The 16,301-nt window shown below is 37.2% G+C and overlaps 1 protein-coding gene and 1 pseudogene across 10 annotated transcripts in view; one reads left to right on the forward strand and one right to left on the reverse strand.

The window, feature by feature from the left end:
- DOCK7 (dedicator of cytokinesis 7) overlaps positions 1 to 16,301 on the reverse strand; it is a 231,470-nt gene that overhangs the window by 203,795 nt on the left and 11,374 nt on the right. For all 10 annotated transcript variants that reach the window (XM_040470459.1, XM_040470458.1, XM_040470457.1 and 7 more), the window contains exon 2: positions 2,473 to 2,578. In XM_040470459.1, the coding sequence (XP_040326393.1) occupies positions 2,473 to 2,578 (106 nt within the window). The remainder of the gene's footprint in view (positions 1 to 2,472; positions 2,579 to 16,301) is intronic.
- On the forward strand, positions 7,379 to 8,685 carry LOC121027237 (nicotinamide riboside kinase 1-like; annotated as a pseudogene).

Genomic DNA, 16,301 nt, shown 5'->3' on the forward strand with positions numbered 1-16,301 from the left:
CCCCCCACTTGTTCACTAGTGGTTCATCTAGAGTAACAAGTAAACAGATAGACTACATGGGTACAGATGACAATCGGTGAACACAAATGCTGGTAGGAGTATGTGGAAGTTCTTTTCTGACTGTTTCGATTTTCACAAGTGCAATACGAAGCCAAGTCATCCTAGGAGTGAAAATGGGAATCAGCAATTAGGGGCATGGGATAAGTCAACTAAAACAGTAGGAGAATGAATGGACTAGGAAAATATACTATTTGCCTGGAAATGTTAAAGCCAACGTAAGTGAGTGGTCATAAACTGAGACCAGTCAATGGGATTGTGTTTTCTCGAGCCACACTCAGCTAAGTGCAGGTATGAAACAAGCAGAGAGCTGGATTTGAAAAGCACTTCAGGGTGTGCTGATGACATGAGAAGTTAAGGAACCCAAGGGTATGTATATGCAAGAGAGTAATTATGACGATCAACAAATAATTTAAGTTTGGTAAGGAAAGAAAAGAAGACATTGAAAGGTGAGGGGCAGGAAAAAGTTAGTAGAATCATGGATTCTAGATTCTGGTGGGGGTGAAAGACAGCTGGGAGTCAGGATACCAAAACAAGAGAGCAAGAAAGATAAGATGTAGTAGCCAGAGAGTAAGAAGCATAAAACTGAGATTACAAAGGGGTTAAAATTATTTATAATGACCAAATCTAAGGTATGACTATGGAAGTGAGTAGCTGAGGTATGATACGAGACATAGGTTATCAGTACAGAAAAGGAGTTCAAGATTCTGAGAGGGTATTAAAAGAATCACCTCCATGTACATTGAAATCACCCAGAAATCCATATATTCTAAAGTTTCTCCAATCAGCATGTAACTGTTATTAAATTTCATCTTTAAAACTTTTAAAAACACAAACATTATAAACATGTCATTACAAGGCAATCAAACTGTTATATTCTGTCATACCATCTTTTTTCAATAATTGGTACCGTTTAGTACCTAAACGAAGTGTTAATAGGGCGCCTGGGTGGCTCAGTCGGTTAAGGCTCTGACTTCAGGTCAGGTCAGGTCAGGTCATGATCTCACGGTTTTGAGTTCCAGTCCCGCATAGGGCTCTGCTGTCAGCGCAGAGCGTGCGTTGGATCCTGTCTCCCTCTCTCTCTCTGCCCCTGCCCTGCTTGAACACGCATGCATGCACTCTCTTCCAAAGATAAATAAACTTTAAAAAAATAAGTGTAAATACATAATTCCACCAAAGTCACTTTTTTTTTTAAATGTTTTTATTTATTTTTGAGACAGAGAGAGACAGAGCATGAGCAGGGGAAGGGCAGAGAGAGAGACACAGAATCTGAAACAGGCTCCAGGCTCTGAGCTGTCAGCACAGAGCCTTATGTGGGCCTCAAACTCACAGACTGTGAGATCACGACCTGAGCTGAAGTCCGACGCTTAACCGACTGAGCCACTCAGGCACCCCCAAAATTTTTTTTGATGTTTATTTATTTTTGACAGAGAAAGAGAGAGAGAGAAAGAGAGAGAGAGACAGAGCATGAGCAGGAGAGGGGCAGAAAGAGAGGGAGACACAGAATCCAAAGCAGGCTCCAGGCTCTGAGCTGTCAGCACAGAGCCCGATGCGGGGCTCAAACTCGCGAACTGCGAGGTCATGACCTGAGCCGAAGTCAGATGCTCAACCGACTGAGCCACCCAGGTGCCCCCAAAAGTCACTCTTAACTGCTTTTTTAATTTTTGACAAATAGAGGCATAGTTTTAATTTATATTCTTACTCTAATAAGTATCCATTTTTTATCAAAATTGATTATCCTCATGCCAGTTTCCTTAATAAGAAAACCCACGTTTAGGGCCACCTGGGTGGCTCAGTGGGTTAAGCATCCAACTATTGATTCTGGCTCAGGTCATGATCTCAGTTTGTGAGACGGAGGCCATCAGGCTCTATACTGACAGCATAGAGACTGCTTGGGATTCTCTTTCTCCCTCTCTCCCTGCCCCTCTCCCCCTTTCACCCTCAAAATAAATAAATAAAACTTTAAAAAAAGAAAAAAACATGTTTATGTCTCTGACATAGCACCTGGTTAAGGCAATGATTCAATAATTGTATATTCCCTTCTATTAAAGGGGACATACAATACTACAAATCCACATATTTATCTAATGCTGCCTTCAGTAACTATTTCTAGAACAGATTCCTAAAGGTTCCTGTAATGAATCACCTTGGATCTGGGAAGTCTTACCTTTAAAGTTCCAGAGTTGATAAATCTTGAATGTAAAGTTTCAAAGTTGACTCAGAAATCAACACCTGTATCACACCTCCTAACATTATTCTCCAACTCAAATTTCAGGAAAGACAGGGGTAGCAACAAGTAAGTTTATGAGACTACTGATGGAACCCAAAATCCATTGGTCTTGTCTTTCCACTATTTTGTCATGGCCTCGTCAGTAACACACCAGTAACATCCCATATTTTAAATATGCTACTTACTGTGGTATGATGGGATATATTACCAACAATGTTGAGGTTTTTGAGCAGTTGGGGAGAACCACTGTATTGTCCAGAGATCTGCTTCCTGACTTCAGCAGCCACAGTTCTACAACAAAGAAAGCAAATATATTATTTTAAAAAGAAACAACCGGGGAGCCTGGGTGGCTCAGTCGGTTAAGCGTCCAACTTCAGTTCAGGTCATAATCTTGTGGTTCATGAGTTCGAGTCCTGCATAGGGCTCTGTGCTGACAGCTCAGAGCCTGGAGTCTGCTTCAGATTTTGTGTCTCCCTCTCTCTCTGCCCCTTGCCTGCTTGCATTCCGACTGTCTGTCTCTCTCTCCCTCAAAAAGAAATAAACATATAAAAAAATTAAAAAGAAAACAACTTAGTTTAAAATGGTAAGAAACTAAGTATATTAAATATCCATTTAAAAACCAACAAAATCTCAAGAGTATCAATAGGGTCATAAATTTGTAAGATATTTCAGTAAATACTGCCTATAATTACAGTACAACATCTTTATGCTGATGTAGGACACAAAAGTGAAAGCCAACTTACAGAAGGTTTTTTTTGTATATGGCATTTCAGGGAACATATTTTGGCTTACGACAGAGCAAGAAGCTATAATAAGATATATATATTAAAATGTGCATATCTTAAAGATATAAAATTCTAAAATATTTTATAAACAAAGAATTAGGAAGAAAAAAACTCTTCTTTCCTATCTAATATTGTTAGCTCTTCATTCATGCCCCAGAAAACTATTCCCTATTTTTACTTAAGTAAGAGAAAATCACCTTAATACTATGGCATTAATGGCTTTCCACGATCTGACCCTAATCACCTGGTTCCAGCCTTGCATGTCCTTTCCCAAATTCTTGTCAGTGAACATAAATTGTTTTCCACAATGTTGTTTCTGTCCTGTATCCACAAATTCAATTCTTAACTAGTTCTAAGGGTAAAACCTAAATGACAGGAACTGTATACAAACTTATGATAGCTCACCCCAAACAAAAATAATTCCACCTTTCATTAAGACTTTCATTTATAATCTAATGCATTTTCCTCCTTCCTAGTTATTTTTTCCACATTTTATATACACTCTATATAAAAAGAGGCAGTGTTTAATTCACCATTGTTTTCCCTAAAATATTTAGCATGTGGCACTCAAAACAGGTGACTGGTTAGCCCGATGAAATATACAATATTACTGAACTTTTTGACAAATGAAGTAAATCACAAAAGAATTACCATAATACAACAGATAAATCTTTATTTGAATTAGGATTAGAGTTTAAAAGTTCCACAATTTCAAGCTGGTTAGTGACCCTTGGGGGCATACTAGTATTTCAAATTTACTGAAATAGCATTTCTGAAACAGAAATATTTTAGAAATTCAAATGACTTTTGGGGCACCTGGGTGGCTCAGTTAGTTAAGCATCCAACTTCAGCTCAGGTCATGATCTCACATTCCGTGGGTTCAAGCTCCAGGTCGGGCTCTGTGCTGACACCTCAGAGCCTGGAGCCTGCTTCGGATTCTGTGTCTCCCTTTCTCTCTGCTCCTCCCTGCTCATTCTCTCTCTTTCTCTCTCTCAAAAATAAATAAATATTAAAAAAAGAAAAAAGAAATTCAAATGACTTTATACCTCATTAGTCTCCCATTTTCCTTACATTTTCCAAAACTATAAAGCAAAATATTCAGTGAGTCCCAAATCCAATAAATAACATCCCCACATTAGTAACATTTTTATTAAATAGAAATTATAACCCCCAAAAAAGAAATTATAACACAACATAAAATAAACACCACTATCCATAGATTTTGTGCAATTAACTTTCTGTAGTCACTAATTAACTTCTACACTACGATCACCAACTGGCCACTTCCTTATTTTACAAAACTAGCCTTCTGGGTTTTGCTTTTATTTTTTACTCTTTTCCAAAATCTAAACCCTACTTTCTCCTACCATTTTACTGCAAATCAGCTGAAACAGGTCTAATGACCTGGTTTCTGGGCCAGCTTGATGATACTTGCGTCCTGCAGTGTTCTAATGCTCTGAATTCAGAGCCCTTTGCATCTTGGTCCCCGTTCAAATTTCCAGCTGAATTTCTACAAAATCTCATTTTTCAAAAATTATCCAAATTTATGATACAATCTTTCCCCTCTTTCTTCTCTTCCATACCCCTTTCCTTTTTTCATATTCAATCATTCCACACATTTGTCAAGCACTGTTTTGAGCCTACTACTCAATTAGAAACTTTTCATACAAAGGTGAAAAAGTTTTTCTTTCAATCTCAAGATACTGAATTACCTCAGTGATCTGAGGTACTTTAGAACATTTTTGTGTGTTATAAAAAAACTAATTCGTTATTCATATCTGCTGGAACCTAGAAGTTTATCCTTCAGTAGGTAAATGGATATACAAAGTGTGGTACATCCATACAATGCAATATTATTCAACAACAAGAAGAAATACGATATCAAGTGACAAAAGACATGGAAGAACCTTAAAAAAATACTGCAAGTGAAACAATCCAGTCTGAAAAGTCTACTTACTGTAGGACTTGAACTGTGTGACATTCTGGAGAAGGCAAAACTATGGAGACATTAAAAAACATAGGGGTTGCCCAGGTTGGAATGGGGAGGAAAAGGAAGAGACAAATAAATAGTGCATAGGGAATTTTTAGGGCAGCAAAACTATTCTGTATTATTCTACAATGGTAGATAGATTCCTTATACATCTGTTAAAACCTGCAGAATGTACAACACAAAGAGTAAACCCAATGTAATCTAAGGACTGTAGTTAATAATAATGTATCCATATTGGCTCATCAATTAAAACAAATGTACCACACTAACTCAGGATGTTAATAACAAGGGAAACTTGCTGGGGAAATATAGAAGGGAATTCTCTGTACTTTCCACCAGATGTGAGAAGACAAGAAAGTTCACTTCAGTTTAGAATTTCCCTTAGTCCTCTTAATGAAGCCTATATTATGGGTGCTCACTATTGTGTTTAGTTTAAAGGCCTTAAAATCTCCTGATTCTTTTAAGACTTAGATGAGAATATGAAAAAGTTTTTCATAGGGCAACATAGAACAAATATTCTGTGTCTCCCTTCCTCAGAGCTGTTCAACTCGGTCTACCAATCTCAGCACTACCTCACTGTTTCTGGGGCTAAACCATGAGTAATCTGAATTTTATCAAACACAGGATGTCATTAGTTGTTAAGACCTGCTACTACTTCATGTACAGCTAAGAAAAAAAAATTGCCAATTAACCACCATACCATCAATTAAGTGGAAGACATATCCTGTTTTCAGAAGATGTTAAGCAGTGAAACTTAAGTGAAATATGGTTTCCTCAAAAAGAGATGATCTTTTCTTTATTAAAAGAGACATACAACAAAAGATAATCTCCATGCTACAAATATTTGTCTTATTTCTATATGACAAAATTTCCCCCAAAAACAAAATTAGTAGTAACTTGAAAATAAAAACCATTTCCATATGGGCTATGATAGCAATAAAAATATTGCCCAAACAAGGGATGTATTCATACTGAGACCCTCTGCATGAAAAGATTTCATGGAATGGTACTGAGAAAATTTTCCCAAGAAATAAAATCTCTTAACCACACTATGGCCCGAAGTATTCAAGACAAAAAAAAATGCTAGATAAATATAGTTCCTATATCAGTTAAAGTCCTTTATCATAAAAGAGTCCTTACTTACCCATAGGGAATAGTTCTGAGACCCCCAGTGGATGCCTGAAACTCTGGATTATACTGAACCCTATCTATATGTTTTTTCCTATACATACTTACCTATGAAAAAGTTTAATTTACAAATGATGAGTATTAAGGAGGGCAGTTGTTGGGATGAGCAATGGGTGTTATATGTAAGTACTACACTGTATGTTAACTAACTTGAATTTAAATAATTTTTTTAGAAGTGAGGCAAAGATGGGGCGCCTGGGTGGCGCAGTCAGTTAAGCGTCCGACTTCAGCCAGGTCACGATCTCGCGGTCCGTGAGTTCGAGCCCCGCGTCGGGCTCTGGGCTGATGGCTCAGAGCCTGGAGCCTGTTTCCGATTCTGTGTCTCCCTCTCTCTCTGCCCCTCCCCCGTTCATGCTCTGTCTCTCTCTGTCCCAAAAATAAATAAACGTTGAAAAAAAAAATTTTTTTAAAAAAAAAGTGAGGCAAAGAGATTAACAATAACTAATAAAATAGAGCAATTAAACAATATACTGTAATAAAAGTTATATAAATTTGTTCTCTCAAAATATCGTATTGTACTGTATTCTTTTTTCTTGTGATGTGAAATGATAAATGCCTACATAATGAGACGAAGTGAGGTGAATGCTGTAGGCACTACAACGTGACATTAGGCTACTACTAAAATGAGACATGCTGGATGGTCAGAAGGAGAATCATCTGCTCTCTGAGGTTGACAACGGAAAGTAAAACTGTGGATAATGGAAGACTACTGTAGATTGCTTTTTCCAATAATTATTTTTCCTACTCCTAGTGATAGCTCTATAGCAGGCAAATACAGGGAAGCCTTTTTTACTTCTAATAAGCTATTAATATTAACTGCAAAGTGGAAAGAATAAATCAAAAATTCCATAGGTACTCATGCTCCTAAATTATGAGAGAATACCGTCTTCCCCACCCAAAAGAACATGATGGAATACTTGACCTATTTGCCTTCTTATCAATTCTCTCCATTTCCACAAGCTCCCTCATTATGTCAACAGGCATTATAATTTTCACAAGAGAAAGCACTCACTAAGGTCATTCACCATAGGATATTGGAAATAACCAACAAGGACTCACATCCTGAAGGAAATTATGTTGCATTTAATCTTTCTTCTAATCTCCTCCCACTTTCAGATGCCCCAAAGAAGAAAATAAGATCTCTTGGAACTGGCACTGTTTATACATAACATAAAAGTCCGAGAAGAAGGGAAGGGTAGAAGGATACACCAGGCAATATATCAGGTAAAAGAATACATCAGAGACAAGGCAAAAAAGGACTAGCTAAAAATCCCCAAAAGAAAATGGAAAAGAGCAGCTGATAGATACTCCAGTGTTATGACTATCCAAACCCAAGATTGGTGACTGACGGGTTGAATCATAGTTGTACCACTGTGTATAGTTGGCATTAAAGACAATGAAGAGCAAAATAAAAAAAACAATCGATTAGATCTAGGCCACCTCTGACCTGGTAAGGATGTGGAAAGAGGGGCCGTGAGCCTCACAGTTAGCAATCTTTGGGGGTTGCGGTGGGTCAGTGACAGGTATGCACCTGGCCAGCATTTCTGCCGCTTTGCCTGGGAGGACTCAAACTGGCACCTGGAAACTTTAGGAAGACGTGATTTTCAAAAGTAATTATGAAAACATTTGTCATTGGAATTAGTGGTATGACAAATGGCAGGAAGATAACACTGGCTAAGAAACATCTCCCAAACTGCAGGATCATATCTCAGGATGATTTCTTTAAGCCACAGTCTGAGATAGAGACAAATACAAATGGATTTCTGCAGTATGACATGCTTGAAGCACTTAATGTGGAAAAAATGATGTCCACCATTTCCTGCTGGATGAAAAGCCCAAGACACTCATTGGTATCAACAGACTGTGGAAATGCTAAGGGATTTCCCATATTAATCACTGAAGGCTTCCTTCTCTTTAATTATAAGCCCCTGACACTCTATGGAACATAGGAGCTACTTTCTGACCACTCCATATGAAGAACGTTAAGGGGAGGAAGAGTACAAAGGTCTACGAGCCTCCAAACCCTTCCAGGGTACTTGGATGGCCACATGTGGCCCATCTATCTAAAGCACAGACAAGAAATGGAGACATCAGGTGGGAAATGGTTTACCTAGGCAGAACAAAATCTGAAGAGGACTTCTTTCCACAAATGTATGAAGATCTACTATAAGAACTAGCAAAGCAAAAGTGTTTGCAAGTAGCAACATAAAGATGGAGTGGACTAAATCCTTCCTGAAATGAATTAGGAAACTCAAAGGAGTATGTTTAAGAACTTTTAACAATACATAATATGTAGTTTGGTTGATGACAGCCGTTGGTTCATTTGTATTATCACACATGGTTTCCCCAATATGTGGAACAGTAAATAGTGGTCTATACCTTTGGTATAGGAATTTACCTTGATAAGCTGTTCTCACTCCAAGGGGTGCAGAGATACAGCATAGCTCACAAACAATGAGTCAGTTCCTCTAATGATTGTCAAACTTTTCTGAATGGGACCCAGAGTACAAAATAAGGCTTACATCACAATCCAGTATATATGCAATCTATCATGTCTGTATGTGTCGATGTGTTTGTGTATATATGTGTCTCTGTACATACAAATACAAACGTGTATGATGTGTGTGTATATATACACACATATCAAGTAACACAAAGCATTTACCTTAGATATAATGCACGGTGATATTTTTCTACTTGTAATTTTTTTTAATATTCGTTACCATCCAATGCCACTGCCTACCTCCTGCAAATAAAGGCTTTTTTAGGAGTAGCAGTCACATTGGATAAATCAAAATTTACTAGAAAAAAAAAGAAAACAATAGATTAAAGAAATGCAACATTGTGTTACCTCCTAAGTATCTGTGCCAAAAAAATGTTTAACCTGAATTAAATCAAACCTATACATCTAACACCCAGTTTACAGGAAATACAGAGAACACTAAAACAAACTAGTGCCAAAGGAAGCAATCAGACAAAAACCAGAAGGCAGGTCATTCTGTACCACAAGTCTCTTCAACAAATTAGCATGATGAGTATCTAAAGACAGAGTAACGTTTAGCATAAAAAAGACATCATATGAAAAAAGTAAAGTCTACTTAAAAGAAGAAAAAAAGACTGAGAGATAAAACTAAAGGTAATGAATGGTTCCTAACTGGATCCTGATTTGAACAAACTAGCTACAAAACACATTGTTGGGGATAATGAGAAATGTGAATATGGACAAGGTATAACACAATGAAGAATTATTTTTTTTAATGTGTGTAACGGTATTATTATAGTAATCCAAGAAATGTCCCTATATTTCAAAGATACAAATGATGTCAGCAATTTAGCTTTAAATTCTTCAGTTATTATCAATCTACCCTAATGGACAAAACTAACTAACTATGGAGTACAGATGAGGCAAATACCCTTCGAGAAGCATATCATGTTCTCTATAAAGCCCTGCCTGATTATTTCTGTTCTGTTCCACTCAGATTAGATACTCCTCCTCTGTCCTTTCCAAGTACTCTGTGTTCATCCATATACATTCAAGGAAACAGCTTCCAGGAGGCTAATTCAGACAGGCAGCAGACCAGCCACACTGCTTTTCACCATGGACTAAGAACCTGGCCTTGCTGATAACGTTTGATTTCAAGAGTAGGAAAGCCCAAAAGTTTGTAAACATTCTCTTTGATAGAAGCACATAAATTGCAAGGCAGGTTCTTCTGGAATACTAATGCAACCCTCCAATATAAAAGTATGGTTGAAGAAAAAAAGGTACAGTGAAGGATTTGAGAACTTGGCTTCTCAGGCTTGGCACATTCTCACTCTTCAGAGGCACCTTTGCAATTTCTTGAGGAATTAGGGAGGACAAGGAAACTTTACTTCTGATTGGAGTATGCTATTCTGGCTCTTATTTTGTACAAATGTCTCAAAGCATGTTAATTTCTGCCATTAAAGAAAATGTATATTCTTTAATTTTGTCTGGTGGCACTTTTCTATCAAAAACTATCTCCTTGTGATAACCAAACAATATCGCAGACATAGCATCTATCATATTGTTTTGAAATCTATTTACCAATCTCCTTGCAAGAAACCAAGCAGTAAAAGGTGGGACTTCATTTACCTTTGCACCCTCTAGCAGAGTGCCTGGCATATCCTGAGTACTTAATAAATGTTTAAGCTGAAGTGAAAAAATGGGAATAGAGAGAAATTTTCATAGTTCTTTCCCCACAGGAAAGTAGTTAGGTAAGAATGCTAGAATGGAACAACAGATGTGAGCTTCTTGAAGACAGGGACTATATCCTATTAATCTTTACAACCCCATATTTGAGACAATGGAGAGAGAAAGAGAGAAATGGAGGCATGGGTATAAGAGTACAAACAGAGAAAAGGAGATAGGGAGTAAGAATGAATTTTGAGACTACTCAGTTTATGAAACTTCCAAATACCTTTTAGAGAAGACTAATTTGTAAGTATGGTTGGTTTTTAATTGATTGGGAAAGGACAAGGAATTATGACTTTTTATCTATTACTGACAAACAGGTAAATATTTGCTGGGGGACAGGGGGGTGAAATCTGAATCCACAGAAGAATTCTAAATATATAACCTTTTCTTTAAGAACCTTCCTGACATCATTACTGTCCCATTTGCTAAGCGAAACACGGAAACACAATGTTCTATTCCATGTGAAACTCTTCTTTTTAAACAAGATATATGATATTTTCACTTATCTCAAAACAGTCTCTAATATGTCTTTAGCATATCTGCAAAGGTCTGGTTCCAGAACTATGTTCAAACCCTACAATTATGTAAATAAAGTTACTATGAGAAGCAGAGGAAATACGATTTTCCAACCTGGAGAAAAAAAAAAGAAACAACTCTATAAAAGAAGGCATGTTTTGAAGTAGGTTCCACACCCACCCAAAGTGGGTCTTGAACTCATGACCCTGAGATGAAGAGTCACATACTCTACTGACTGAGCCAGCCAGGCAGCCCAGAAAGACATCTTTTAAGACAGAAAACAGGGGCGCCTGGGTGGCTCAGTCGGTTAAGCGGCCGACTTCGGCTCAGGTCATGATCTCACGGTCCGTGAGTTCGAGCCCCGTATCAGGCTCTGTGCTGACAGCTCAGAGCCTGGAGCCTGTTTCGGATTCTGTGTCTCCCTCTCTCTCTGACCCTCCCCTGTTCATGCTCTGTCTCTCTCTGTCTCAAAAAAATAAATAAACATTAAAAAAAATACTATCTCCAACTAAAGACAAAAAAAAAATTAAAAAAAAAAAGACAGTAAACAAAAGGAGTATGTACCTGGCATTAAAAAATTCAAATTTCACAAAGAGATAAAAACAAAAGGTACATCTCTCTACCATCTCCAATCCCCAGTTCTATTCCCCAAATGTAACCACTTAATATTTTATCAGGTATCCTTCAAGAAAAAGATGTGACGGGGCACCTGGGTGGCTCAGTCAGTTAATCGTCTGACTCTTGCTATCAGCTCAGGTCATGATCTCAAGGTGCATGAGTTTGAGTACCACACTGGGCTCCCTGCTGATAGCGCAGAACTTGCTTGGGATTCTGTCTCTGCCCCTCCCCTGCACGCTCTCTTTCTCTCTCTCTCTCTCAAATAAATACATAAACTTTACAAGAAAAAAAAAAGATGCATCTACTTTTTAATGTCCACATATGACATCGTACAATAAAAAACCTTTTTTGATACCTTATATTATACACTTAATATATCTTGGGAATCTTTCCATATCAGCACATAAAATTAGTAATGGTCTAACACTAGTTATCAAGCATGTACAACTTGTGTGCCAGATACTGTGTAAAGGGTTAGATTTGCTATACCTCATTTAATCCTCAGAAAAACTCTATGAAGTAGGCATTATATCAGGATACTTAAGCATCAAGAGGTTAAGGTCACATAACTAATAAGGAATAAAACCAAGATCTGAACATGGAGCCCCACTCTTAAACACTGCTTTCCTAATTTTTATCTGCTACAGAGGTCAAGATATGGGTAAACCAGAACATATTTAGCCAGCAGTCTCTTTTGGTAAACATTTAGGCTATTTCTAGTTTTTGCAAAGATTATCACTGGAATCCAAGCTCCATTAGAGATTTTTGTCTAAATCTAAAATTATGAATGATCCTTATTTTCTCTTTTGGGCCTTTTGTATTTCCAAATTTTCTGCAGCACCATATATTATTTTATAGTCAGAAAAAAAGATATTTTTAGATAAACGTCAAAAATAAAGGAACTTCCCAAGCTTATTAAAGGTAGAGAGGCAGGGTTTGTATTCAGATCCACAAAGCTCCTAAGGCCTATTTCCTTGAAAGTAAGTTTCCAAAAGTCGATGATTCTAGCTGCAGTTCATATTAATGAGTTCTCTAGTCTCAAAAACCTAGCCTATGACGTCAGCTAAAGATACTCAGTGAAAATGTCTAGTGTATACACTAACATATTAATAGGAGCACTGTAATTACAACCACCACCACTGTTATGATCTGCTTCCTATCTTTCATGGCTGGCCAAATAAAACTCCTGTCTGAGGCCCTGTCACTTATCAGTTAGCCTGTGTTGAACTCTTCGGGAATTTAGGTTCACAGTGGACCAGTAAACCACTAAAGGTCTAAGAAAACAAAAACAGATAGAGATTGATTTGTTAAAACCAAAGAACAGAAATCCTTCTATATAATACACTTAACATTTAAGACATAGTTCCTTTTGGGGGGAGGATAAGGAAAAAAAGATGTCTATGACTCATGTATCCCATCTGACACAATTTTGGAATAGCATATAAGTCAAAGATTTAGAAAGCACTGTTTGAAAGGGACGTGGATGTCTCCATCACTCTGATCTAGAATATTCCACCATAACTCAATTTCCTCAACTAAAAACATGGTGATAACATTGTTGCCTACCTCATAGAACATACCAGCTTATAACTACACACAAAAAGAATTTCAAAATTTACCATTTGAAAAAATTAACACTGATCTGAAATTGGCAACTAAAAAAAAACTGAGGTGGGGGGGGAGATAACCTCTACTGTAAAAAGTCAATCTTCCCAAAAGGAGATAAATGTATCTTCAATTCCACCCTACTTCATAAAAATAAAGCCAGAATCTCCCACAAACATATAAACTATATCCTGTATACAATTAGTTGCTAAGACCTATTCATGCTCTTAAATACTTCTCAAATCTTTTCTTCTCCTTCCCTTTTCTACAGTATCTGCCTACAAATAGTATCATACTTAATGGTGAAAGTCTGAATGCTTTCCTCCTTAGACTGGGGAGAAAGCAAGGATATCTGCTCTCACTATTCAACATTGTACTAGAGGTTCTAGCCAGTGTAGCAGGGGAAGGAAAGAAAGAGACGGAAACAAATCAAGGGCGTTCATATTGAAAAGGAAGAAATAAAACTCTTTACTCACAGCCAACATAATCCTATATGCAGAAAATCTAAGGAACTCGCAAAAAAACTACTAGAAATGGGGCGCCTGGGTGGTTCAGTCAGTTGGGCATTGGATTCTTAATCTTGGCTCAAGTCATGATCTCACAGTTTGTGAGTTCGAGCCCCACACTGGGCTCTGAGCTGACAGGGAGGAGTCTGCTTGGAATTCTCTCTCCCTCTCTCTCTCTCTGCCCGTTCCCCACTCATGCTATATCTCTCTCCCAAAATTAAACAACAACAACAACAAAAAACCCACAAAAAAAAACAAACAAAAAAACACTACTAGAACTAACGAGTTCAGCAAAGTCAGAGAATACAAGTTCAATATTCAAAAATCAACTGTATCCCGATATACTACAATGAACACACCAAAAACAAGTTTTTAATTCCATCATGGTAACATCAGAAGCAATACTTAGAAACAGATTTAGCAAAAGAAGGACAAGACTTACATACTGAAAACTTTAAAACTTTGCTGAGAGAAATCAAATAATACCTCAATAAATGAAGACACAGTCTGTTTGTGGATCTGAAGACTCAATATGGTTCAAATGGAAATTCTCCCCAAACTAATTTACAGATTCAGCATAATCCCTATCAAAATCCCAAAAGGATTTTTGCAGAAATTGGCAAACTTTATACTGATGTTGATCCTGAAATGTTTATGGAAATGCAAAAAGTCCAGAATGAGTAATACAATTTTGAAAAAGAAGTAAAAAGTTGGAGGACTCACACTTCTGGATTTCAAAATTTACTATAAAGTAATACTATTCAGAACACTGGTACTAGTCTAAGAATAGACATACAGATCAATGAAACAGAACTGAATGTCAAGAAATAACCACATTTACGGTCAACTGATTTTTGAAAAAGGTACCAAGGCAATTCAATGAGACAAAAAATAGTCTTTGCAACAAACAGTGTTGCAAAAGAACATTCACACACAAAAGATGAATTTAGACCCTTATCTCACACCATGCACAAAAATTAATGCAAATGGATCATAAACCTAAAGTAAGAGCTGAAACTATAAAAACTTGCAGAAGAGAGAAGGAAATCTTGACCATGAATTAAGGAGAGTCTTAGAGAATGACACCAAAATCATGATCTTGATTTTGATTTTGATACTAGAAAAAAAAAATTTGACGCATTGGACTTCATCAAAATTTAATATCTCTGCTTCAAAATTCACCATTTAGAAAATAAGAAACTAAGCAGACAGGGAGAAAATATTTGTAAATCATGTACCTAATAAAAGACTTGTATTCTGAACATATAAAAAAACTCCTACAATTCAAAAACAAGATTAAATAACCAAATTAAAAATGAGAAAAAGACAGGAATAGATATTTCACCAAAGAAGATATGTGAATGGCCAATAAGCACAAGAAAACATCACAAAATCATTAGGGAAATGCAAATCAAAACCACAATGAAACGCCACTTCACACTCATTAGAATGCCTACAATCAAAAAGAAAACACCAGTGTTAGCCAGGATGTGGAAAAATCTGAACCCTCACATATTGCTAACAAAAATGTAAAATGGTGCAGTTGCTATGGGAGAGTTTGGCAGTCCTTAAAAATTAAACATAAAATACCAGATGACCCAGAAATTCCATTCCTAGGAACATACTCACAAGAATGGACAATAGGTGTTCAAAAGAAGCTCATACATGAATGTTTGCACAAGCACTATTCACCATCGCCAAAAGGTAGAAACAAGCTAAACGTCCATCAACTGATGAAAAGGTAAACAAAATGTATGACAGACATATAATGGATTATTCAACTATAAAAGGGAATGAAGTACTCATACATGCTGAATCATGAAAATATTATGCTAAGTGAAGGAAACCAGGCACAAAGAGCTACATATGTAGAGGAAAAGCAAATCTAGAGAGAGAGGCAGGCAGAAAATGGGTTAGTGGTTGCCTGGGACTTGGAATGGGAATAGGAAGTAAATGGGCACAAGGGGTTTTAGGGGGTGATGTAAATGCTCTGAAAGTAGATTGTGGGTGATGGTTTCTCATAACTCTATCAATTTATTAAAAATCACTGAATGGTACACTTAAAGTGAATTAATTTATGGTATGTAAAGTATACCACACAGATTCTGTGTCTCCCTCTCTCTCTGCCCCACCATTGCTTGCACTCTCTCTCTCTTAAATATAAATAAACATTGAGAAAGAGAGAGAGAGAGAGAGAGAAAGAAAGAAAGAAAGAAAGAAAGAAAGAAAGAAAGAAAGAAAGAGCCGGGGTACCTGGATGGCTCAGTCAGTTGAGCAGCCGACTTCAGCTCAGGTCATGATCTCATGGTTTGTGAGTTCTAGACCCACATCAGGCTCTGCACTGACAGTAAGGAGCCTGCCTGGTATTCTCTCTCCCTCTCTCTGCCCCTTCCCCATTTGCGCTCTCTCTGTCTCTCTCTCTCTTTCAAAATAAATAAATAAACTAAAAAAAAAAAAGAGCCTAGGAATGACTGGAATTGCTCTGTGAAGGTAAGAGGAAGAAATTACTTCCCAGTCAGAGAAACAATGATAAAGGGAGGAAAAAGAAGAGGAAGAGTGGAGTCTCTAAGAAAGTCTTGCACCCTTCAGCTCC

Source organism: Herpailurus yagouaroundi, unplaced genomic scaffold, assembly GCF_014898765.1.
Source record: "Herpailurus yagouaroundi ecotype Mexico unplaced genomic scaffold, PumYag 77, whole genome shotgun sequence".
In the NCBI taxonomy this organism is placed as follows: domain Eukaryota; kingdom Metazoa; phylum Chordata; class Mammalia; order Carnivora; family Felidae; genus Herpailurus; species Herpailurus yagouaroundi.